Below are 23,893 nucleotides of genomic sequence, written 5' to 3'. Positions count from 1 at the left end.
GCACTTAAAATCAAGATTTTAAGTAAGCCCTAAGTGGGCTGGATCCAATCTACTTGAAATACCTATTCCGAAATGGCTTTGACAAAGGTGTGTGCTCAAATTATACAGTTAAAGTAATTTTTTTTTTCAGAAACGTATGAAATGACAATGACGTAGTTGGCGCTGGCATGGCAGGATGTGAGTGGAGTATGTTTATGTAGAGTTCGCCCAAGCAAGCAAGAGCAAAAGGTTGTGGACGATTGCACGCAGGGTTGCCATATATTGATTACCACGTTAACGAGGGAAATTGGAACCAACACGAGTAGCTGTAACCAGATATTAAAGATATCAGCCATCGCTTATGCAAGACAAAGAAAGGAGTTGTAATAACAAATTAATAGGCAACTAATAGATTTCATTCACTATCAAACAGTTGTCGATAGTAAGATGTGATAACTCAGGTTATTGCGCTATTATTTCGAATGCCGTTCATACATATAAGTCGAAGTTTCACAAATAAAATCATACAAACACTAACGTCCTTTTGCTGCGGGAATTTATATTTAGAATACCACAACATTCGTAAGAAACGGAACGCGCTTGCGCGAGCCCAACGGTGAACGCAGAGCGGAGCGGAGGGTCGCAAGGCCGGGGCGCGGGGCGCGGAGGGCAGGGCAACGTCACGTCGAACAACGCACGCATCCGGCTAAATTAAATGTCTCTACCGTGCGCTTCGGCGGCCATGTTTGAGTACCACCGCAATTTGATAGGATTAAACTTGCCTGCGTCGTTCGTCCGAACCGCCCGCTGGCTGAGTCGAGTCGTCCAACGCGATTAGGCGAGGTGGGAACAACGAGATCAGTGTAGAAAAGCAGTTGGCTCTGTGCGAGTGTATCTTCATAGGCACCTAAATTTTGCCTATCGAAACGTTTAAGCTACACACAACAAGCATACAAATCTAAAGCTGGGAATATGGCTATGCTGCCATAAGCTGAGCAGAAGGTGGCCGTCAAAATAAGGCGGAAAATTAATAAATATGGTTTAAAACTCCTCATAGTTTCGTGATTCGTGATTAATTGTGAACCTTATTGTGCTATAGCGTTAAAGTGATTTTCGCATAAAGAAACTTGAATTGTTGACCGAATTATGAAAAGAAATTATTATGATTACTTTTTCGTAGAGTGATGTTGAAAATGTCGGGCGGTGATGAGAAGTGAACAGTGTTATCGCTAGTTCGTGCGAGCGTTATCACCATGGACTGGAGGATTCGAAGGCAAACCCACCAATACCGGTGAAGTTCGTCGAGGCCGCTGCCTTTTGAAACAGGTACCGGTTTTGAATTATCATTTTGTTTGATTTATAATGCTGCTGGGTTCGGCCGAGTGCAAGGTACCCCCTGCACTTCATCACCATACCATTGCATTGTTTAGCAGTGCAATGCAGTACCTACCTAATCCAGTAACAGCGACAGTAATTATCAACAAAATAAATCCTGATAAATAAATAAAAAATGGCTATGTAATACGAGTATACCTACCTGTGTTTTCTGTACTGCTTACTATGTATTGGTGTGCATTGTATTGTATTGTATTGTAATATCAGCAATAAATATAATTTTGTCAATATCATTGTTTCAGATCGCCATGGGAGACGCTACAGCACCAGGAAGCAGCCATTTGGATGAGGAGCCAGAAAGAACAAAAGACATTATCAACAACCAAGGTGATTTAGTAACAATGGAAGCAACATCAGGAGACCAAGAATCTTTATTTGTGATAAAGGACGAAAAAAGTAGTGACAGTGATGGTAACAGTGATGATCTTAGCTCTAATGATGAACAAAACATTGTTGATAGCAGCAGTAATTCTCAGTTTTATGAGAGCACCGATAGTAAAGCAGATTATGCTCTTAAGATTGATGACAATGATACACTTAGTGATATAGATGACATAAAGACGGATACTGCATCAGCTGACAGTGAAGATTCAGCCCTCGGCAGTCTACCACCAGATAGCACCAGTAATGACAGAGACGAAGAGGTCCAAGATCGATCAGATGGAAGCGATTCTGGAATTGGATCAGAAACAACAGAAGATCGAAAAGTTACGTTTAATCTAGATTTGCCTTGTACAAGTACTCAAAATAATACTGACAGTCAAAAACATTCGGCAGATTTAAGTGGCCGGGAAAATAAAGACGATGGCGATAATGTTAAATGTATTGAACCTCAAATAAATGAACCTGTCAGAAGTAGCCTCAAAAGAACGTGCACTTATGATAGTGCAGAAGGACCGCCTATGAAAAAGAGAAAAGAAGGAATTAAATTCGACAACGTTACTGTTTATTATTTTCCTAGAACTCAAGGGTTCACGTGTGTTCCATCCCAAGGTGGCTCAACTTTAGGCATGGAGAGAGAGCACACTCACACACAGAAATTCACTTTATCCGAACATGCTTTAGAACAAAGAAGGTTACATAGACAAATTTTACAACAGCTTAAAAGCGAACGCCATTCATTGCAAGGAGCAGCATTGTCATCGAGTGAGGAAAGCGACACTGAAGAAGAAGCAAGCGACATCTCCGAATCAGAATTGGATTTAGATAGCTATTATTTCCTTCAGCCTGTGCCAACACGTCAAAGACGGGCTCTATTACGGGCAGCCGGAGTCCGAAAGATAGAAGGATATGAAAAAGATGAATGCAGAGACATAAGAACTTCTCGTGAGTTCTGTGGGTGTGCTTGCAAAGGAGTATGCAATCCAGAAAGTTGCTCATGTAGTGTGGCTGGCATAAAATGCCAAGTTGACAGATTAAACTTCCCTTGTGGTTGCACCAGAGACGGATGCGGTAACACTACCGGCCGGATAGAGTTCAATCCTGTAAGAGTTCGAACTCACTTTATTCACACCCTCATGAGACTAGGCCTTGAAAAGAAAAATGAACAAAACCAAGCAGCTAAAAGGCAGTGGGCTGAAGCCCACAACACAAACTCCACTGCTTGTGTTGCTAACAATTCTTATGAGACAGAACGCTGTCTCACGCACGAAGATGGCTTACTTCGTGACGTAAGTTTGTCACCAAGGGTAGAAGTGGAATCATGCGTAAACGCTGGAAGTTTCAATAACGTGCACTGTGACATGAATAATATTCCCAGTCAAAGCAATCACAACATACAAGAAGAAAAACGATACAATTATGCGAATAATGCGCTAAACCATAGAGTTCTAAATGATAACAATGTAATGCATTTCGATGAAAACGTTCATAGCAATCGAGCTGACTCATATACTTGTAACATACTTCAAGGAAAGGGTCCTCCTTACTCGATGGCCAATAACATGGGATTCGATATGTCGGGTAACGTACAAAGGTTTCATAATGATCTCAATTATTCTTATGGGCAGCATACCGACAACAGTCAATTTAAGGGCCTACAGAGTTTTTCTGCCACCAGTTTCGAAGAGTTTGCCCACAACTCTCATATCTCAATGTTTAGTCATTACGGCCATATGTACGTGCCAGACTATATGCACAAACCTAACACAGGCATACAAGAACACGGTTCTTTGCAGTACCAGCCACCCCAAAACAATTATGGCGTGTATAAAAGTACCGAATGTGTCAGTGAAGAAAATAAAGCAGATTCATATTATAACATGACGTTGCCATATCAAACTAGCAGTAAACTGCAAACGGACGAGAATGATGAGAACTGGTTCAGCCACAAAACGCTGTTGAACCTGGATCACTCGGACCAGACCACGCAGGACGCGTCCGAAATACACCACCAGCCTCCAGAGACTACTGTGGAAACCACAACCGACTCTACAGATAACTTTGGCGAGCTTATTAAGAAAACTATGGTAGAATCTGTTACTGTGTAGATGAATTCTTGTTGTCTTTTATCGTCTTAATACTGATTATCATGTTATTAAGTTTTAATTATATTGGGATATTCAGCAGACCTTATTTTTCTTCTCTCTGGAGTGGCTTGAAAATATTTATTTGAAAGTTATTCGAAGTCATTACGATAAAATTGGGACATACGGCACTATGTCAATGAAGCCATGTTAGGTGTAACGAAAACAATTTATAAATTGTACAACTACTCGCCTATCTCAACCGGGTCCATATCAGCTCGCATACCTACTTATTGAAAGTCCGAATGTAATATTTGTCAGAATTATAGTTTGTCATAACTCTAAATTAATAATTGTTCAGAAGTGTTATAAACCAAACCCTTTACTATAGCTTTCTATAGGATGACCATAAAAATTTCAGAAAGAAAACAGAAAAAATTATGACAAACGATTATTCGGTAAAAAATTACGTTATGACTTGCGAAGAGTATGCGAACTTTGGCGGTCCCATCTCAACCATGTTGCGAGTTAATAATCCTGAAACATAGTGTGTGAGAAGTTTTTTATAGCTCTTCCTAATTTTTCTTCATCAGCTTCAACAGGGAATATTGGATACCCTTACGAACTTACGAAATAAATAATGCAAAGTTTTATCCAAACACAATCAATCAGGATTTTTACATACCTACCTATAAAAGCATACTTAGAAAAATGTAGACAGTTTTGCTAAGGTAAAATTTGCTTAATCTCACTGCGCTAGCATCCTTCTTGGTTTTGATTTGAGATTGGTTTTTGGGGATACATACACGACGTTTTTTAATTAGTGATCAGGAGTTGAAAAGTTTTAATTAATAAGTAATAAGCAGCTAAAATTAATTCATCAGGCCAGAGGCCTTATTGTGTCAATCGTTTGCATCACTTGTTTCTGTCTCACGGTAAAAGACGAGGGCTGAAAGAGATGGTGAACGCAATCGCAAACGTCAGCGCGTTAGGCATCGTCCTAATAGAACGCGAATGCGCGATCACAGTAGGTTCGCGCGAATTTTAGCCTAATTGTCAGCCTACCTAGCTAAGTCCTAAGGACACCTATTCGAGTTCAATATGTTTGATCGCGCGTTCGTACAAGTAAAATTCGCGCGAACCTACGGTGATCGCGCATTCTCGTTATATTAGGACGATGCTTTAGAAAATATGGCCTCAGGTCTGAAGCAATTAGCTCATTGTTTAATGAATTACAAATAATTATCTTATTAAAACCAATAACTTCAGGATACATGTTCATCCTACATTACATTACCATTAACTATTGAAGTACAGTAAAGACTGTCCACGATAAAATCCGGCCATGCCTGATCTGGTGTATCTTTGTAATGAATGCTAATTTTCAAGCAGCACTTTTTTGTAATAGTCAGTGGTTATGGAACTACATAATAAAAATACAATCACAATTCAATGTTAGAGCGTCTGTGAGTTTTAGCTTTATGTATTTCACTGTGCCTAAATTGCTCTGTACAGCGTTTTTTGATAATATTCCCTCGTTTTCAACTTCAATGCCACAATTGTATTTATATTTTCACAGGCTGTTTTACGCTATCTTTCCAATAAAAATCATGATGACCACACTATACCACTTTACCACAATATACGTAATTGTGTGTGTAGTTGTGTGTATTGTGATATTACTGTTTTCTACTTCGGGGTGCCGTTATAACTTTCTAATCCAAGCACCAAAAGTAGTTTTTATACGGGAGGCATTTCTCTGTCAAAAAGAAAATTCACCAAAGTTAAAACACTTCCAAACTACCTCAATCTGAACTCAATTCGAAAAATATTAGCTGTCGTGAAAAGACAATGTTATAAGCTATAAAGTGGATTGTCCAATTTAAAAAATATATATAAACTTTACATAAAAACCTAGAAAAGACCGTCAGGAGGCGCTGTACAAAATAATTTAGGCACAGTCTTATATATAAAGCTAAAACTCACAGACGCCCTAACTTTTTATTATGATTATATTTTAATTTTGTAGTTTCATAACCACTAATTACTTTAAAAAAGTGCTGCTTGAAAATTAGCATTCATTACAAAGATACACCAGATCAGGCATGCCCGGATTTTATCGTGGACAGTCTTTAGATATTCTACGGGGAATTCCTCGTAAGTCGTAGATTAACGTCAACAAAGTCTACGGTCCCATGTAGGTATGCAGGTGGTGGGACCTTGTGCTAAGCCAGCCCGGATTGCTACCACCATCTTGCTCGCTAATCCTGCCGTGAAGCAGCAGTGCTTGCAATGTTGTGTTTCGGCGTGGAGAGTAAGACAGCCGGTGAAATTACTGGCACTTGAGGTATCCCATCTTAGGCCTGTAGGTTGGCAACGTATCTGCAATCCCCCTGGTGTTGCAGGAGTCTATGGACGGTGGTGATCTCATACCATCAGGAGACCCACTTGCTCGTGTTGCTTGCACATCCAATGAAACCAATCCATCATCAAAGAAACCAAAGTGAAATTGATTATGAAAAGTTCCACCTTGGTAAGTACCTTACGTGATTCATTTTCCAAAAAAAAAATTAGGTTCCATAGCCAAAATGGCAAAAGCGTAACTCTTCGGTCGCCGTGTCTGTCTGTTCATACCTGTTGTTGTTTCTTTAAAAAAATATGGCTCTGTCCATCGGAGGACAATTTTGCCAGTGTCTAGTAGTTTTTGCCGTTGTACGGTAAACAAATTCTAGAAAACGAAATATGAGAGGTAATGGTGGATGAACGATGACAGCGCGAATCTAATGTTCATTCCTGGGTTAGCTTAGCCTCTTGACGTCCAGTTTGACATAAAGTTTAATGTTCAAACGCCCAGTGTCCTTTATAAAGGAGGCAGGAGGGTGTACTGCCCTTTCGGCGAAGTATGTTTCGCAAAATTTCACTTAGCAACCAACCTTTCGCCAAAGTTTCATTTGGCAAACTAATATTATTTGGCATAGCTTTACTTCGCATTTTTTTTATTTCGCAACATTTTTACATTGCAAAATTTTACTTCATCACACATTTATGTGGCAAATTATGTAGCAAATGATTGGCTTAGGCAAATAACAAATTGTCAAACAACATTTGGGCAATTTTTTACATTGCATAGTTATACTTTAATTTGATTTGGCCGAGCGAAGCGAGCGAGCAAGACGGTTCGGAGCAGAAGCGACTTGGATATTTTAGGTTCAGAAGGCTAAGGCGGGAGCGAAGGTTATTTTTTATAGCAGCCAGGACGAATGACACTAGAAAAGTAGGTTGGAGGCCATTCAATAAGTTGCTAAATTAAGATATGCCAATATGCCAATCAATACATTTGACGAAAACATAAATGGCATCTTTAAAAAATTCCAGGTAATAATTTGCATAATAATAATTTATCGAATCATTAGTTGGAATTTTTTTTTTTTTTTTTTATTCGACTGGATGGCAAACAAGCAAGTGGGTCTCCTGATGGTAAGAGATCACCACCGCCCATAAACGTCTACAACACCAGGGGTATTGCAGACGCGTTGCCAACCTAGAGGCCTAAGATGGGATACCTCACGTGCCAGTAATTTCACCGGCTGTCTTACTCTCCACGCCGAAACACAACAATGCAAGCACTGCTGCTTCACGGCAGGATTAGCGAGCAAGATGGTGGTAACAATCCGGGCGGACCTTGCACAAGGTCCTACCACCTGCAAAAAAAATGATATTAGTGCGAAACGTTGAGTTGGGAAATAACATTTCGCCTAAATAAAAATATGGGATAAATAGTTTGGGAGTTAATAATTTGCTAAATAATTTTCGCCGATACATTAGTAAACCAGGCAGGAGGTTAGTGCCAGAAAGCTGTAACTCTGGATATAGTACCTTACAAATACAAATAATTTATTTGTCCAACATAGGTAAATTACAGGCTGGCACTAACTAAGCTAAGCCGGGAATGGACAGACACGTGTAATGTAGATTTTGCGTAAATTTAACTCCCTATTGATGGGAATGCACGTATAGTACGTATGCAATATAGGGTGGTAGGCTAAAAAGGACTCCTTGTTATAATCCTTGCGGAATCTGCTCCGCTCAATGTACACTGTTCTTTACGTACGGGCAATGCCTGCGGCCCTATGCGTCAGTCGGCTGTACGTAACTGCTCGCGATGTGGTTTGGTTAACACAGAACAGTAAGCAGTATGTTATACTAAAATCAGTATAAAACTGTTTTCTAAATCAACAACAATAAAAATCATATTTAAATGACCAGCAGTACTAGCAATTTAATATAGTACCTTAGTTAAATAAATGCTTAATCCTTAATTTCCTAAATACAGGCGTTTCGGGCATAAACTATTAATATTAAGTTTATGGTTTCAGGAGACGTGAGCAGGACCAGCCCTACCTGATTTAGTTAGTGAAGGCTAATAACTGTACCAAAATAATAAGATTAAAGTTTTTTTTAATATTGTGAACAAAAAGTAGGTATTAAGTACATAAATGAAGAGCACGGTCACTGCAATTAAAACTGTGGATGTTTTACTTAAATATGAGTACTACCTGGGCGACCGAGCTTTAATCGGGCTAAAACTCGTTAATAAGCGTTTTCCCAGAGATAAGACCAAGCTAGATCAATTTCTCATCCCCGAAAACTACGTACCAAAACTGATCGAAATCGTTGGAGCCGTTTCCGAGATTCAGATTATACATATATAATATATAGAATTGCTCGTTTAAGATGAATTAGATGTGAACGATCCATTATCAATTATTCTTGCTCCTGCTAACCTCTCCCGAATCACTTGTATAAAAAACTCAAATTGAGAAGAAAACAAGTGTTCGTTTATTCGGTTTGATTTATTGTCTTTTATAGTGGATCTTAAACAGGTACCTTATAAATATCACAAGAACTCTTAAAACAATTAAATATGAAAAAGCAAATAACAGGATTTACGGATGGTGGATGATAAGATAATCCACCATTGCGAGAACTGCTGATATACTTATTAAGTACTTGCCGCAGTACTAAGACCAACCAAAACGAAAACTAAGGAGCATTTCCTTTTTTGGGCGTTTTAAAAAGAAAAGTGTAGGCCTTTTTTTAATTTTAGATAAAATATGGTTTTTCCTACTCAGAATCAAAAGCAAAATCGATTACTATTAGGGATGGGCCGAATATTCGTTTTATATTCGGTATTCGGCATATTCGGCAGTTTTCGGCTAAATCACCGAATGTTCGGCAAAGTGGTACTTTTACTGTATGGAGCCATGTATGAGATGAGTGTTAACGTGTTATTTTTATGAGGTACAGTGAGGCTTTATAGGTTTCGTTGACACTGTAGCTTTATTTCCAATAACAGCAGAAAAAAAGATTGTTATTAATTAAAAACAAAATATATGTAGCTGTTTTGAGATTAAGCTACAGTGATTTTATAATAAATAGTAGATTGATAACCAAGGGTGGAAAGTGACCCATTTCACACGAGATATTTCTGGCGCTCGAACGAAGTGAGAGCGCCAATAGTTCGAGGGGAAATGGGTACTTTCACCCGAGTAAGACACTCTACTTTTCATTTCGACTGTGAGGAAAGTAAAATACTAGAAAAAAATAATAATAAATTGAAATTACTTATATCCAACCTCCAACGGCACCTTTTCGACCTGGCCACTTGCCACGGCCGACTATAAAAAAAATCGAGTTGGTCACGACCAAGGAGCTTATATACAAAACTGGGGGTTGAACGCCGAACGAAGAAGTTTGACCTTTATTACTTATTTATATATTCCATCTCTTTCTTTCACATTTGACGAATGACTTCGATCTCTTGCGTTTTACCTGCAGTGTTGTATATAAGCTCCTTGGTCACGACGTGCATCTAGATGGCCATGCCGAAACGTGAAAAAAAAGTGTCATTGACGTAACTCAATTATCTTCGACTCCGGAGCTAATCGAAATTTTAAAAAAAAAATACTTTCCACCCTAGAGATGAAAACGCAATTTTCCACCCGGCTATCTGCCCATGAAAATTAAACTTTCCGAACAGGAGAGATGAAAATAATATTATATAATCAAAGAAAGAGGTCTTTATTGTGAGAAATTAGGCAAGTTTTTTTTTTTAATCTAGAGTTGCATGATTGAACATTTCTACTTAGGAATCAATTATGCCGAATATTCGGTGCGGTAAAAGTTTTACCGAACATTCGGCCGAATATTCGTATTCAGTGAAACCTTAGATAATTAAAGACGGTGAAACCCATGTTCGGCCCATCTCTAATTAAGTACTATAGTACAAAAATGACCCCAAATTTTTTTTCAGTTTTGTGACGTTTTTTTTTCATACACTCATGTAGACGCGGCGTGACAAAACTGACTCATAAAATTTTGTATGAAAAAATTAAATCCATTTTGAAAGAAAATGTACTTATACTTTTTTTTAAAACGCCCTTTTGCTCTCTATACATCAGCCATCTATTCACTACGTTTATTCAGGTGAGGTAAGTATACCACGTGAAAATTTTAGATCTATTACGAACACGCTAGAAAAATCTTTATGTATCTTCTCACCTGACGCACAACAGATTCCCTTAGTTGGCGATTACGAGCGGTTCTACACACGGCGACTTGTAGCAGCGACATAAACGCGCGTTTATATCACTGCTAAGTCGTCGTAAATAACCATTCATTAAGCTACCTACTGTTACACATGCTCGTTACTAGCACGAAAGCATGCTACTATTGAGCAAATGCTACCTACTCTACTAGCATGTGTGTACAGGACATGCTACTATTGAGCATGCGCTTTAGTGGCATGCTCTCTTAGTTAGCAGGCCCTGCTATTTTTGAGCATGCTAGTTGATGCGGGGGTGGATAAATTAATTTATTACCATTGAATTTGCGAAAAGCCGTAACAGCCACAGGGTTGCAGCCGTAGGCCATGGATTTTGAGATTTTTTGGCCTGAAAGCCGTAGAGCACGGTAATTGCCGTGGCAGCACTGACTTTGAACTGGCAGAGAGCATGCTATCAAAAAGCATGTGTATCGGAGTGTTTGTTTTGAGCATGCTTATTTTGGAGCATACTCAAAACTGGCACGATTATTGCTAGCAAATGTAAACAGTCCATGAGCATGCTCATAAGCATGCTAGTAACGAGCATGTGTAACAGTAGCTTTAGGATGAAAAAAGCGTGCGGGGGCTTTGTACGTCTTTGCGTCTGTAGACTACGACCTACGAAGAGGCCATCTATAAATTACATTACAAAAATATTCATCATTTTTAAATTGTATTTATTTAATTATTATATTCTTGTTTCATTAATCGCGATACATACCCCGAACTTTAACGTAATTAAATGATATTATACCGGATAACTCACGTCTTAAATCGAGTTTAAGAGTCGTGCGAGCAGAACGGTGGCGCGCAGCGCGCGTGTTGCAGCAGCCGCCGAGTCGCGTTGGTCCTAGAGCTCCTCCTGCTCGAGATAAACTCGATTTACGACGTAAGTTATCCGGTATAATATCATTATTTTAATGAGTGTGTCACATGGTAGTTTAAATGTTCAAAATGTAACGTAATTTATTGATAGCCCCTAAGGTGGACGCAGTTTTTTAAATTATAATTTTCGTTTTTTTTAACACGTGATAGGTTATCACGAAGGTTCCACTAACCTTAGCACTAAGTGCGAAATAACTATTTACTTCCAACATATTTTTTACAAATAACCGTAAATTTATCACATTTGACAAATTTCTTTTTTTTTTCTAGTCAACTGTTAAAATCTATGTACTAATAAGTAGTAGGTAATCATTACTCTAATAGTACTTAATGGACGTTATATATTTTTTTCTTTATCCATTGACGGAAGATTATTTTCTAATATTAATATTACAACTAGATCGTTACAGGGGGTGTGGACAAGCAGGAGAAATCGCTTTAGCTTTGAAATGTTGATATCCCTTCTTATTGTCCCCAAGTTATTTTTAAACGTTTCGTAAACAATTTATTGAAAAGCTTATAAGTAGAACAATTGAACTTTATGCCGCGAATCCAAAGAAATGTAAGGTAATTTTTCAATCTTAATATTGACCTCTGCGAAGTAGCGAAGTTAGGTAACGATGTTGTTTGAATCTAAATTTAATTTCAAAGAAAGGGTATTTTTACTTTTAGCCTTTAAAACGAACATTGAAGCTTAATTTACACCGATTTTCCAACACCCTGAGCTCCCCCTGTTCGAAACAAATGAGCGAAGACCGGGGAACCGATTTATGAAATTCACTTCACTCGAAAAATAACACTTGAAATTGTAGGTATTTCTTGTTACAAAACAACAGCTGAAATGGAATTTTATAATGCTTGAAAAGTAGTTATTACTGTAATTTTCGAATAGTATTTTCACTGATGTTATGATTTCAAAAATTGGGCCCCAGATCAAAAAGGTCCACTTACTTCACACCCCTTATATTAGCCATCATTTGATCGACACTACACCTAAGTTAAATCAGTACAATTTTGTTCACATGAAACTACCGTGAGACTCACTCATATTAAATATATTGACCCGGATAACTCACGTCTTAAATCGAGTTTAGCTCGACATGTTTCGAGCTAATCCGTAGCCCTTCGTCTTCGGAGCAACGCGACTCAGCGGCTGCTGCTGGTTGAGTGCGCGTGTTGCAGCAGCCGCTGAGTCGCGTTGCTCCGAAGACGAAGGGCTACGGATTAGCCCGAAACATGTCGAGCTAAACTCGATTTAAGACGTGAGTTATCCGGGTCAATATATTTAATTTTGTTCACAGTAAAATAAAATGACTTTTCGCGAAAGTTAGGAATTTTCAAAGTTTACTATAGGAAACTAGGATAATACAATCGATTTAGTAATACTGTTGAAAAACTTGAGAAACGTTTGTCAAGAACTTGAGATCAATTTCCACACTTTGACGGTTTTGTCTTTGCTAGCCGTCACTAGCGTGTTTGTAGCCTCATCGTAATATACGCTGTTGATAACATCTGAAACAAACAATAAAACTAATTTAAAAACCATTTCGCTGTAGGTATTTTAAGAGAAGTTTTCCTGCCGGCCGCGTCCGCGTTAGGTATTCGTTTGGGATATTGCTGTCTTTATCACTTGTGATATAAGAGCTCGCAGGCGTCCCCCCCCGTGCCTTCCGCAACGACGTCCGTATTCTGACGTAGCACCCATATTGTGGGTGAAACGATAACAACCTCTTTTGAATACGTTATACTTCTGAAGTCATCAAAAAAGTTTTTATTTAGGTAAATTTATGAATACTTTTAGGAAATACTTAATGCCATCCACGAAGACGCGTGATTTTGTCAAAATTAGTCATTAATGACATTGTAATAAGAACCACGGCACGCGTCATCGTGAATGACTCTATACCTATAGCACATGCAGACTAAAATCGATTTTAACTATCAACCCACCCCGGCATCTCGCGGATTGTGCTTATACATAAATACAAACGTAAATGAAGTATTGGTAAATTGACAAGGACTGGCGTAGCATGTTTATGGAAAATACGGCAGTTTCATACAAAATCCTCGCAGCTTTTATGAATCAACCTACACCGTGTTATTTTTGATATCTGTTAACTTTAAGGAGACAATCTACAGGTCAAATGAAGTTAATTTCTTTAAAACACTAGTGGCCTAACTCTTATGTTAAGATAATTAATTATATTAACAGTAAAACAGCGTTAAGGTAATTTATGAAGTTTTTTCGAACTCCATAACTAATCCGTGTTTTTCACACATATTTAGCAAAATAAAGTTGTTTTTTTTTTAACCCTTAATAAGGTAGAGGCGATTTAGCGACCACCTGCATTAATTTGGCAATTCAAACTTATTATTTTTGTAATAAGTTACAATATTCATTGTAATTATTGGAAATACTACTAGCTTTAAAAATATCATTTGCCAGGTATGTATTCGGTTGCTGCTTTTGATTCGGTGGTCCAGTCTCTAGTAGGTTTTGCCGTTAAAATTCTAGAAAACGAAAAATATTTAAAAATCGCGAAAAAGTTAATTATCAGGTAGTTCATATCAATAAACATGAACCGTCTGCCGAAGTTAACGGATATCAAAAAAACACAGTGTAGGTATAGCTACAAAAACTACCCGGAAAAACCATACCAAAAAAAATACAATATGTTGCAAAGTTCGATATCAGTCAAACTATTTAATTATTATTGTTTAGGTTACATGTAGGTAAGCGAAACATGATCATTTTCACAAAACACTTACGAAATGCAAGTGTAGACTTTTACTTCGTCTTTTCAGTAGACTAAGTTGCAAGAATCAGAAAATTCACAAAAAAGGTAAAATCCGTAGCACTGATTTACATACATTATACACCGTGTTTATCTTAATTTACTTTGCTTTTATGTTAAGCCCAAATTTGAGTATCTGAAATTTTTTTCTAAATTTGAGGTCGACGGTCAATATAAAATCAAAATAACGATATTGGCTCCTACTTATTGCAGCGACCCTGGAATGGAGTCAAGACACTTCATCTCTACAAGGCCGAAAGTTCAAATATCTCCAACAGAAAGATCGATATAAGTATAATATAAAATCAACAAACAATACACCTTTTTAATTTAAATACCTAGTAAATTTGCAAATAACGGCTATATTTACCAAGAAAAATGCTTTGTTTCGATTAGGTGAATATAACAATTCTTTAATCGTAGGTACTTAAGTTGGCCTCATTTTGCAAATTTTGTCAAATGCTGAACCCTAGTCACCCTTTTACGCCTTTCAGTAATTATCACATTAATCGCCTTGATCAAATAGTGGCTTCTTTTAGGACTTTTTATTTCTCCAAATCCATTCGAGCGTTACAACAATAGACGGAGAGCACACGGCATAATTTCATCCCCTATTTCACCACTCACAGGAAGAGTTTTAAAGACGCGCGAACAAATATGTATCTGATACCAGCTGAAACCAAATGAGTCGGTAGGTATGAACCGTTTCGAATTATAAGTCGACAAGACGTTTCTTCCGAAACACCTTGACATCCGAGATTTCAGCAACCTCTACACCGAAGAATTTCAAAAAACGTGCGAACAAATATGAATTTTCTGGAGACCTTGAAATGGAAAAAGTTTAATAAAGTTCATCGATTTATCTTCGATAATGACGACCTTCCACATAAACTTTCATTATTTGTTTTCCGAAACAGGTCGAATTTTCAAAAAAGCTTAAACAAATATAGACTTATTTCTTATTAAGTGCCTAAACGCCAAGTTTCATAGTTTTATCTTTGACAGCACGATTCCAAATTAACCATTATTAGTTATTATCTCCATAAAAGGTAGCCTTGTCTTTCCCAAATTCTATTCTATCTTGACCAAATTTCATCAAAATCGGTTCAGCATATTTAGCAAAGTAAGCACAGAAATCAGATATTTTACAACAGATGTTCATATTTCATGCCTGTGGTTTTTTTCGATTTTTGTAAAAATGCTTTATTAGTAGTAATAGTAAAATTGATATAGTTTTAGTAATATAGCTATGTATAGATATTACAATTATATGATCTGGAAAACCACAGGCATACATAATTATGTCTAGTCCATACTTATAAAATTTCATCTACCTCTGCTGCCGTTTTCAAATGAGACCGGGACTACGTTTGTATGGAGAATGGAACGAAGAGACATCTCTTAAGTTGCTTAGGTAGTCCACTTGGTCATTGACCGTGAACTGTCAATGTTCAAAAGACGCAACCAATTTTACGTAACGACAAACAACTGTCTCGTCACAGCTACATTCAACTACAGACTAGACTCTGTACTTACCTAAATGCTTATTGAAAGACGTTAATCTCATCATGACAAGGTACTACAATAAAATAGCAATCGATCTTACGTACGTAAAAAACTTATTTATTACCACGAAAAAGATCATTACGTACCTTAGAATATTTATGAAAGACGATAGAGATATGGGATTTTCAAACGACCGTACCTTTTATACGCTAACAAATTATTTTTTTGGTGCTGTTTATGATGCCTAACCCAAGGCGTGATGCCCTAAGCAATTGCTTAATTTGCTTATGGGCTAATCCAGCACTGAATATATTAATCGAATTGCTTGACAGTACAGTTGTATATTTTCCACTGTAGAACTGCTTAGTAGTGCAAAATGAGCAGTTTTTTAAAAGCGATAGCCGTCAACATGAATTAATACCTTCAGTATAACCCTTGCGATTTGCTGATTCTGGATTTCAAAATAATTTATTGTGAATGATTCGACGGCATCGAGCGAGAATGGCTGAGGCAAGTAGTGAATTTCGTTGTGCAAAACTTTTTTTATCTTGGAATAACCTTTCTGATTAGCATGAAAAAATATCAGATTTTTAAGTAGCATCAATTAATTAAAAAATGATTACATAAAAAATTCTTTACAGCCAAATTACGATAGTCTGGTCGGTAACGGGTTGTTCCACAGAACAGAACAAAAAAAAGAATTTATGTGTCTTTGACTCGTTCGTTTAACGATTTCAAGCGTTTCTAAAATTTTCATCCATTTCCCATTTTGCACAACGAAATTCACTACTTGCCTCAGCTATTCTCGCTCGACGCCGTCGTAACATTATTACATTAAAACAGACGAATACACTACGGCTGATTATCACATTACACATTAGCATACGAATGAAATAAAAGTGAGTGAGACCTTGACATCTTATGTGCAAATGACAATAAATAAACCTTGAGACTGGTCTGACTGGTAAATTCTTGTGAAGTCAAATCTACATGATTGTCTGACAAGAGAGACTCATGAAGCTTTGTCTTACAAGTGGGGCGCCATTATTTATTAAGTAACAACACATTCTTAACAGAAATTAGCCTGACAGCAAAACTAAAGAATAATGTTTGTTTATTCACATTTGGAGCAAGAATAATTTATACTAATATTATAAGATTACTAGCCGTTGCCCGCGACTCCATCCGCTTAGAATTCGTTTATCGCCGGGAACTATGTCCTTCCCCGAGACTCAAAATATATGTATACCGAATTTCATCTAAATCGGTTCAGCGGCTAGACGTGAAGAGGTAACAAACAAACTTCTCCTCCTAGTAGTACAGCTTATTAGTACAGCCTGTCCATCAGTTACCGTGGTGCGCGGGCTGGCGCGCGGCCTGCTCGGCGCGCAGCGCGTCCCACTGCAGCAACGCGCCGCCGCGCCCGCCCAGCCACAGCACGCGCGCGCCCTCCCAGCATAACGCCGCCGCGCGTTCCGATAGCTGCTTGTGGTACACCTGGGTAACGCCAACAAAATGGAGTTACACGAAGGGCACAAAAAAACATTGTTTTTTTTTTATTCGACTGGATGGCAAACGAGCAAGTGGGTCTCCTGATGGTAAGAGATCACCACCGCCCATGGACACCTGCAACACCAGGGGGATTGCAGATGCGTTGCCAACCTAGAGGCCTAAGATGGGATACCTCAAGTATCAAGCATGAGCCAAAGTCGAGGGCGAAAGCCGCATGATAAATGAATAAAGTATTGAGATTATTTTCTCAGTTCTGTCTTAAAATTAAATGTTAGTGGTAGGCCTACGGTTCCGAAGTATAAGGAGCCTTGCGCCTCAAAAGTTTCTAATTTTTTTTGCTCATTTAAAATCCCTCGTATTATGTGAGGTTTTCTATCATAGGGCCTCGCATAATTTATCTCGCCCACGTCAAATGTTGCTGGGCAGCAGCTGCATCTGTTACCGAGTCGCAGACGCTGAGGTCCGTGACGCTGAGCGCGCCGTCCGCGCCGACCGAGGCGACGCGGTGGCCGCCCCCCACGAAGCAGAGCGCGGCGACGGCGCCCGAGTGCACGGCGACCTTGTGGCGCGGCGCGCGCGCAGCCAGGCTCCACACCACCACCTCGCCATCGCTCGTGCCCGCGATTATGTCGATATCGTGACGACCACGCCTGTAATGAATCAGTTTACAGTTTTAGCATTGTACAAACACCATGCTGTTCGAAAACGTCCATCTATTCCCAATTACTTCCATATTATATTGAAATATACAATACAAATATTCTTTATTAAACACAATAAAGCAGTACACAATAGATTACAAAAATGACAAAAAGTAAGGCAGACAAAAGGCTGTGTTTTCGCTTAAGAGCGATCTCTTCTAAGCAACCATTAAGCTACAGAAACTAATACCAATAAACCATTAAAATCCTTGAATCTTTGAAGTATCCACATAAAAGGCTGAAGGCATGAAAGGCCTATTATTTAGAAACGAGCGTCTAATTTCCTGCACTTTAATAAAAACGCTGAATCGGAACAAAATAAAAGCGAGTTTTGCTGTGGCACAGTAAATGAATGCGAAAAAAAACCAGGGACCCTATTGTCTATTGCTGTTGCGTATTGTTATTGTGTATTGTTGTGTATTGTATTGTATATGAGACCATTGCAATCCACTTTAAGGATTTATTTAAAGAATAGGCTAGTTTTCTATCCGTCGGAAGTTTCTTTTAACAGCATTTAAGATTAGGACTAGGCAAATATCCCGAAAAAGTTTAATACTTGTATGTGATCGCGCAAATTTTCTCGTCATGGTCAAACTCCGCCCTCAACCCGCGGAGCGCCTGCCCCGTCCTCCCCGCGTTGCCCCACACTCGCACCACGCCGTCGTAGCCGCCAGATATTAGAAGACGCTCTGTAAATAAAATTAACAAGTTTGATTAGACGTTGCACGCAAAAAAAGGCCCTTGGGTTTTATTTATAATTTAGGGCGTTACAACCAAGTTAGCCTACATGTTACGACTCTTAGAACACTGCTTACAATCAAGTATGATGAAAAACGTATGTACCTACACACAATGTATAGTTACCTTTGTCCAGCCACAGTAAGCAGCTCACGCAATCGTCGTGGGCTCTGAAGCTTTCCACCACTCTGCCGTAATCAACGTCATACAGATATCTGGAAATAGAGCATGATAATACATATATTATTATGTAGATAACATATTCAACACCTGTTACGAAAATAAATTAATTTAAACAACAATTTACTTAACAAAAAACACTAAATTAATTGATCTGCATAAATTTCACTATTACATATTCAGTACATTCATTGCCATGAACGACTTACATTTCATTGTCCCACGATCCAGCTGCGACAATATTTTCATCCATTATTACGCATGAGCTGAGCGGTGTTGCACTTAGTATGACGCTTCTTATTTGCTTCTTTAGTATTGTATCATACACTTTCAAAGTTCCATCTTTGCCCACGGATATCACTCTCGAGCCTTGTCTTAGAGCCCACGTGACCTCCTCCTTGTGTAGTTGAATACTATGAGTACATTCTATTCTATACACTGCTCCATTTTCTTCCAAGTCTCCCTGTAATGCTTTGGGTATTTGGTGTGTGACCCTACGGACATGGGGTCTCACGAACAGCTGCTTTGGCACCTGACCAAACTCCATTATTTGCACTTCTAATGCATGCCTGTCGTTCATGTCGTAAATGTCATCGAGATCAACTGCACCCTCGTAACACACATGGTGAAACACTGCAATATTAATATATATTTAATCGAAGATATTTCATCAATTTAATTTAACAAAAGCTTGAATTAATTATAAACAAGTTATAAACAAACCATTGTTAGCCTTGATAGCCTCTTCCCCCCTCTGTTTGTAGCCAAAAATGAGATCGATCCACAAATGTAAGTGTCTAGACACATACTCTGACTCCAATGCTTTCCTTAGTTTTATCACAAAGTTTTCTGGAGAATCGGCCCAGGGAGGGAGCGCAACATTATTGACTTTGGTCCCGTCGTGCCGATCCCCGAAATTTATCTGGTATTTATTTACAAGGAAATCGCCTTTAGCATTTGTATCATAGAACTCTGGCACCAGTTCCTGCAACATTTACTTTTACATAAGTCACTGGTCGTACAGGAAATAAGAGAAACGAAACGCCATGGCAGTCGAATTTACCTTGAAATCAGACATATTTCTCAAACAATTATTATAAACATCTTTGACTGAGTTGAACATTCTATCAGGATGGTCAAATCTGCCATTTTGAAGACAAAGCATGTACTCTGGATATTTTCTGACCTAAAGACAAAAAGAAACAATTATTTGCAATTCTATTTAGGACAAATTCAATTACATTGCATGAATGGGATGAGATACTCACTAGATAAAAAAGCACCAGGCCTGGGGCCGAATAATGTGACCCATACATAAACTTCGGATCAGACATCTCATAATATCTTTCTTTTAACTTCTCAAGTCTATCTGGATTTAAAGCACCCATAGGTTTAGATAAATCTCTGAAAACATCAACATTGTCCAAATCAAGATCCGAGGATGTGTAATCTGATATTACCCATGGAAACACAGGATATTGTGTGAGATCATTTTTACTTCTGTCAGCCAAACTGAAATCGAAATACATAAATTAGGTATTAATACATGGAAATTATGACCCCAAAAAGGATCCCAGATGGGAGGAAAAAACAAATAATTGACAATTACCAATTTAAATGCATCAAATAGTCATAATTAGAAACAATTCCATTCTGCCACTGTAATGTAGTTTCTTGAGCATGAATCTTTTCCAAATGAACACTTGAAGACTGTTCTAGAATATCATAAATTCTATCTCTGTCATCTTCAGATTGGAAGGTCAGGTAAATATGGGCAACTGCACTATCTTCTGCGCTGTAGATTTCAAGACCCTGTAATAAAGTTATACATATTTTGTTAAAATATTCTCTTTATTTCCTCCCAAAGAACATTTCCTGGTGTGGTATGCAATTCTATCAATAATTTTTATGTTGTAAAATACCATCTGGATGTGGTGCAATAAGCTATAATGGTAGCCTCTAAATTACAAAGTGATAAACAGTTAATTGCAAGTTACAGCAACTGTTACAGTGAGTGACTATGAAGGTCAGAGGCCACAAAAGAAATGCTCAAGTGAACAGTAATTCAGTTTGATGTTACCTTTAATCAAACTGTATTTTTAAAAAGGGATACCACAGTTCAAATTACATATAAAACAACTTTTTAGAACAGTTTAAATCAAAAACTATTAATCAGCAGGAAATAGTGTGGATAATGGTTTCATTGCATGAGGTAAAGTTGTACAAATTAGGTAAATAAGAACAAAACAACATTGACTGATACATACAACTTGCCTTAGTAAAAATCTGCGTTTGTACAGCTTCTTCAGGTGGCCGAGTTTTAATTTCAATATGGGGCTCTGTAAAAAAATTAAAAATAGAATGAGTACATACATTATTTTCCAGATAGCATTTAATTATAAAATTTAATTTTCTGATACTGAAGTATATTTTCAATGCATATTATATACTATACAAACAGAAACAGAAATGGCCTCAGTTTCCATTTTTATCAAGGCCAAGTAATTGTTTACATAATTTATGTGAAATCAATAAATATATTTCATCAATGATTAGTCATAGCTTTACTGCCTATCTTATCAAGCAATATTTAGCTAGAATCCAGTCCTGATAAAATCATATTTGAATCATACAACAATACTTACACTCTCCACATTGCTAAAAGGTTGAAAGTAAAGTGTGGTTGGGGTGAGAGCCAGCTTGCCCTGGTGCCTCACTAGGGGTGATATCTTTTCTGCTTGCAACTCACAGACTATCTCTTCAGTAAAGTCATCCATCATCACTGGGTCAAATACCATCCTCATATACCTTGAGTGTAAAATAGTGGCCACCATGCTATTATGCTCAGGCGCATTTAAACTAGAGGCTCTTTGCAACTGGTGCATCTGACTAACAGTCTCATCGGCCGAAGCAAAGTCAAAAAATATGTAAAATGTCCTCTTCTCATATTTAAACTTATATGGGGCCAGTATATTCTCCTCAAGCATTTCTGCATACTGTTTAATTTCTATCATTATTACATTCTGTGGACTTTCAGTAGTTTGTGGATGTACCACAGATATGTTCACACAGTCTCTGAAGTGTAGTTTTATAAGTGGGTGAGCCCATTCTCTGGGCTCAAAGACCAAGGACTTAGAGCAAAGTTTCAATCTTCCCTGTCTGGAATCACCTTCATTTAAAGACTCTGAATCTTTAAAAACACATGAATAGTCTTCAAAGTAAATTTCACCAGGCTCCAAAAGCAGCATAGAAAATCTAAAATCAAATTAGAAGCTAGTTAACACAACGTAGGGGTAGGGGTAACTAAGAAGAACAAAGGAAATACTAATAAAGTAATAAGATTCTGTACTTATGTGAAAAGGAAAAGTGCAAATAAAGCAAGTCAATTAAAATAATGATAGATCGATTCCAAAGTCGGTCAATATAATTTAGCGACATTCTTAAATACTTACCTTGATTTATCCATTGTTTTCCAAACAAACTTTCGTAATGAGACTGTGGAAGTAGTTGAAAAAAACGTATTATATAGCTTTCGTCTAAAATTAGTTTAGTTTGCAATTGCCAATTTTGGATTTTACACAATAATCACTGGTATTTCTTTGTAACCTAAAGTGCCTTTTTGCCTTTGGTTTTATTTTATTTCGAAAAATGAAAGGGAGGATTCATTCATTCACAATCACAACAATATAATCCCGTCCACAGACTATAATAAGAGAATTAGATTAGTTTGCCTTTGCCTCGAATCAGCGGGGCTCAGTGCTGTCAACTTCTAGAAACAAGTCGCTAAACTCAAAATCAAAAAGCGCTAGAAAGTCGCTAAAATTAATTCCACCAGGAGCGAGTGGACTCAGATTTTTTTTTGGGAGAGACATAAGAAAAAAAACAACAAATTTGATTTCCGAAGTCCATTCGCCCATCCATTTTTGTCGTCAAACCTTTTTTTTGGTCACTATGACTTAAGCAAAAGTCGTCACTTTGACTTGACATGACATTTACCCAATAGTCTAAGCCTCGTCCAGTATATAAAAAGTACTCTGTGGCCTCGTCTAAGCATTTACCGCCAGTCAAAGACATTATATGGTTACTGGATAATGCGAGCTTGGCCAGGCTTTGAAGATAGAAAATCTTCTCTTTTTGTCTGCATTTCGATTGACTAAAAAAAATATTTATTTAATCACTTTGTCATATTACTAATACTTAGTGTAATTTACTCGTTATTATGAACTATTTTTTTTGTGTTATTTTATAATAATTCAGATACAATTGAAGTTACACTAAACTATCCTAAAAATAAAACTATATATACAATTCCCCCAAGTCTTGACCCTGAGGAAGAGTGCCCATAAGGCTGGCTGCATTTCCGCGCTGGATCGTGATTCCAATACGTTGGGCGATAAATTCACTAGCCCTATGAACTTAATTGTATTAAATTCTGCATTCTGAATGATTAAGATAAACATTTTGATATATATATATATATAGCCTAAAACACAGGGAATCCTAGCTCAGGCACACGTTTATATGTCCTAGTATATCTTATTGTATATATTAAATGATAATTACCGTGTACATTGTTATATGAATAAAATATTTGAATATGAATTTGATTTGCGGAGGTCCATAATATAAATTAACTAAACTAATTTCTTTGCTCACCCGCGACCTTGATAGCTTAAGTTTATGCAAGATATGTATGTATATGCAGTTCCTCCACCTCCACACTGTAAGAACACACACAAATCATTGTATTTAATTGATTGTTTTTTATATTTACTTATTTTTACAAATTTTGACGATCTCAGCATAAATTCTTATATAATCTGACTTAATGTATTATAAATAATGTAATTGTTATGTTGAGTGAATAAATAAACTAAACTAAACTAATCACATAAACCCATCTATCACCAACCACTACACTACACTGACACGTTTCGAACTCAACCAGAGCTCATCTTTAGAGCAACACAACCGTAGGTACACCATGCTACTAGATGTATTTTTTTGGGCATTTTATGTTATTGTTCAAAGTTGGTTCAAAGAAACCGCGACAGTGACACTGACAATCATTATAATTATTGCCAGTGTAAGAAATTAGTTCCAATGAAATTCCGCAACATGGCGAATAGTCAT

At 37.5% G+C, this 23,893-nt stretch overlaps 3 protein-coding genes across 3 annotated transcripts in view; 1 reads left to right on the top strand and 2 right to left on the bottom strand.

The window, feature by feature from the left end:
- Positions 1–23,893, bottom strand: part of LOC141426800 (alpha-tocopherol transfer protein-like) — a 321,849-nt gene that overhangs the window by 213,997 nt on the left and 83,959 nt on the right. The gene's annotated exons all lie outside the window — the stretch shown is intronic.
- LOC141426794 (uncharacterized) lies at positions 550–3,941 on the top strand. The gene is made up of 2 exons (XM_074085974.1): positions 550–1,305; positions 1,617–3,941. Exon 2 carries the CDS (start codon positions 1,623–1,625, stop codon positions 3,861–3,863), a length of 2,241 nt encoding a protein of 746 aa, XP_073942075.1. The 5' UTR covers positions 550–1,305; positions 1,617–1,622; the 3' UTR covers positions 3,864–3,941.
- Positions 8,674–22,648, bottom strand: LOC141426793 (protein FAN-like). Its single transcript, XM_074085973.1, has 13 exons — positions 22,213–22,648; positions 21,406–22,015; positions 21,028–21,099; positions 20,370–20,572; positions 20,029–20,272; positions 19,824–19,946; positions 19,484–19,745; positions 18,970–19,393; positions 18,707–18,795; positions 18,399–18,531; positions 17,584–17,791; positions 16,982–17,126; positions 8,674–12,840 (listed from the first exon to the last, which is right to left on the bottom strand). The coding sequence occupies exons 1-13, from the start codon at positions 22,224–22,226 to the stop codon at positions 12,740–12,742; spliced, it is 2,628 nt and encodes an 875-aa protein (XP_073942074.1). The 5' UTR covers positions 22,227–22,648; the 3' UTR covers positions 8,674–12,739.

This window comes from Choristoneura fumiferana, chromosome 3, assembly GCF_025370935.1.
Source record: "Choristoneura fumiferana chromosome 3, NRCan_CFum_1, whole genome shotgun sequence".
NCBI classification, from domain to species: domain Eukaryota; kingdom Metazoa; phylum Arthropoda; class Insecta; order Lepidoptera; family Tortricidae; genus Choristoneura; species Choristoneura fumiferana.
Note: the sequence above shows the minus strand (reverse complement) of the source record. Positions and strands in the feature narration are given on the sequence as shown.

Bases quoted from the DNA above. Each gene is read 5' to 3' on its own strand.
- LOC141426794 (XM_074085974.1), top strand. From the start codon at position 1,623: ATGGGAGACGCTACAGCACCAGGAAGCAGCCATTTGGATGAGGAGCCA.
- LOC141426793 (XM_074085973.1), bottom strand. The intron at 18,532-18,706 runs GTAACTATACAT...TTTTATTTACAG, and splicing joins CTTACTGTGGCTGGACAAAG to AGCGTCTTCTAATATCTGGC. The intron at 17,792-18,398 runs GTATTAAACTTT...GATTCATTACAG, and splicing joins ATTTGCGCGATCACATACAA to GCGTGGTCGTCACGATATCG.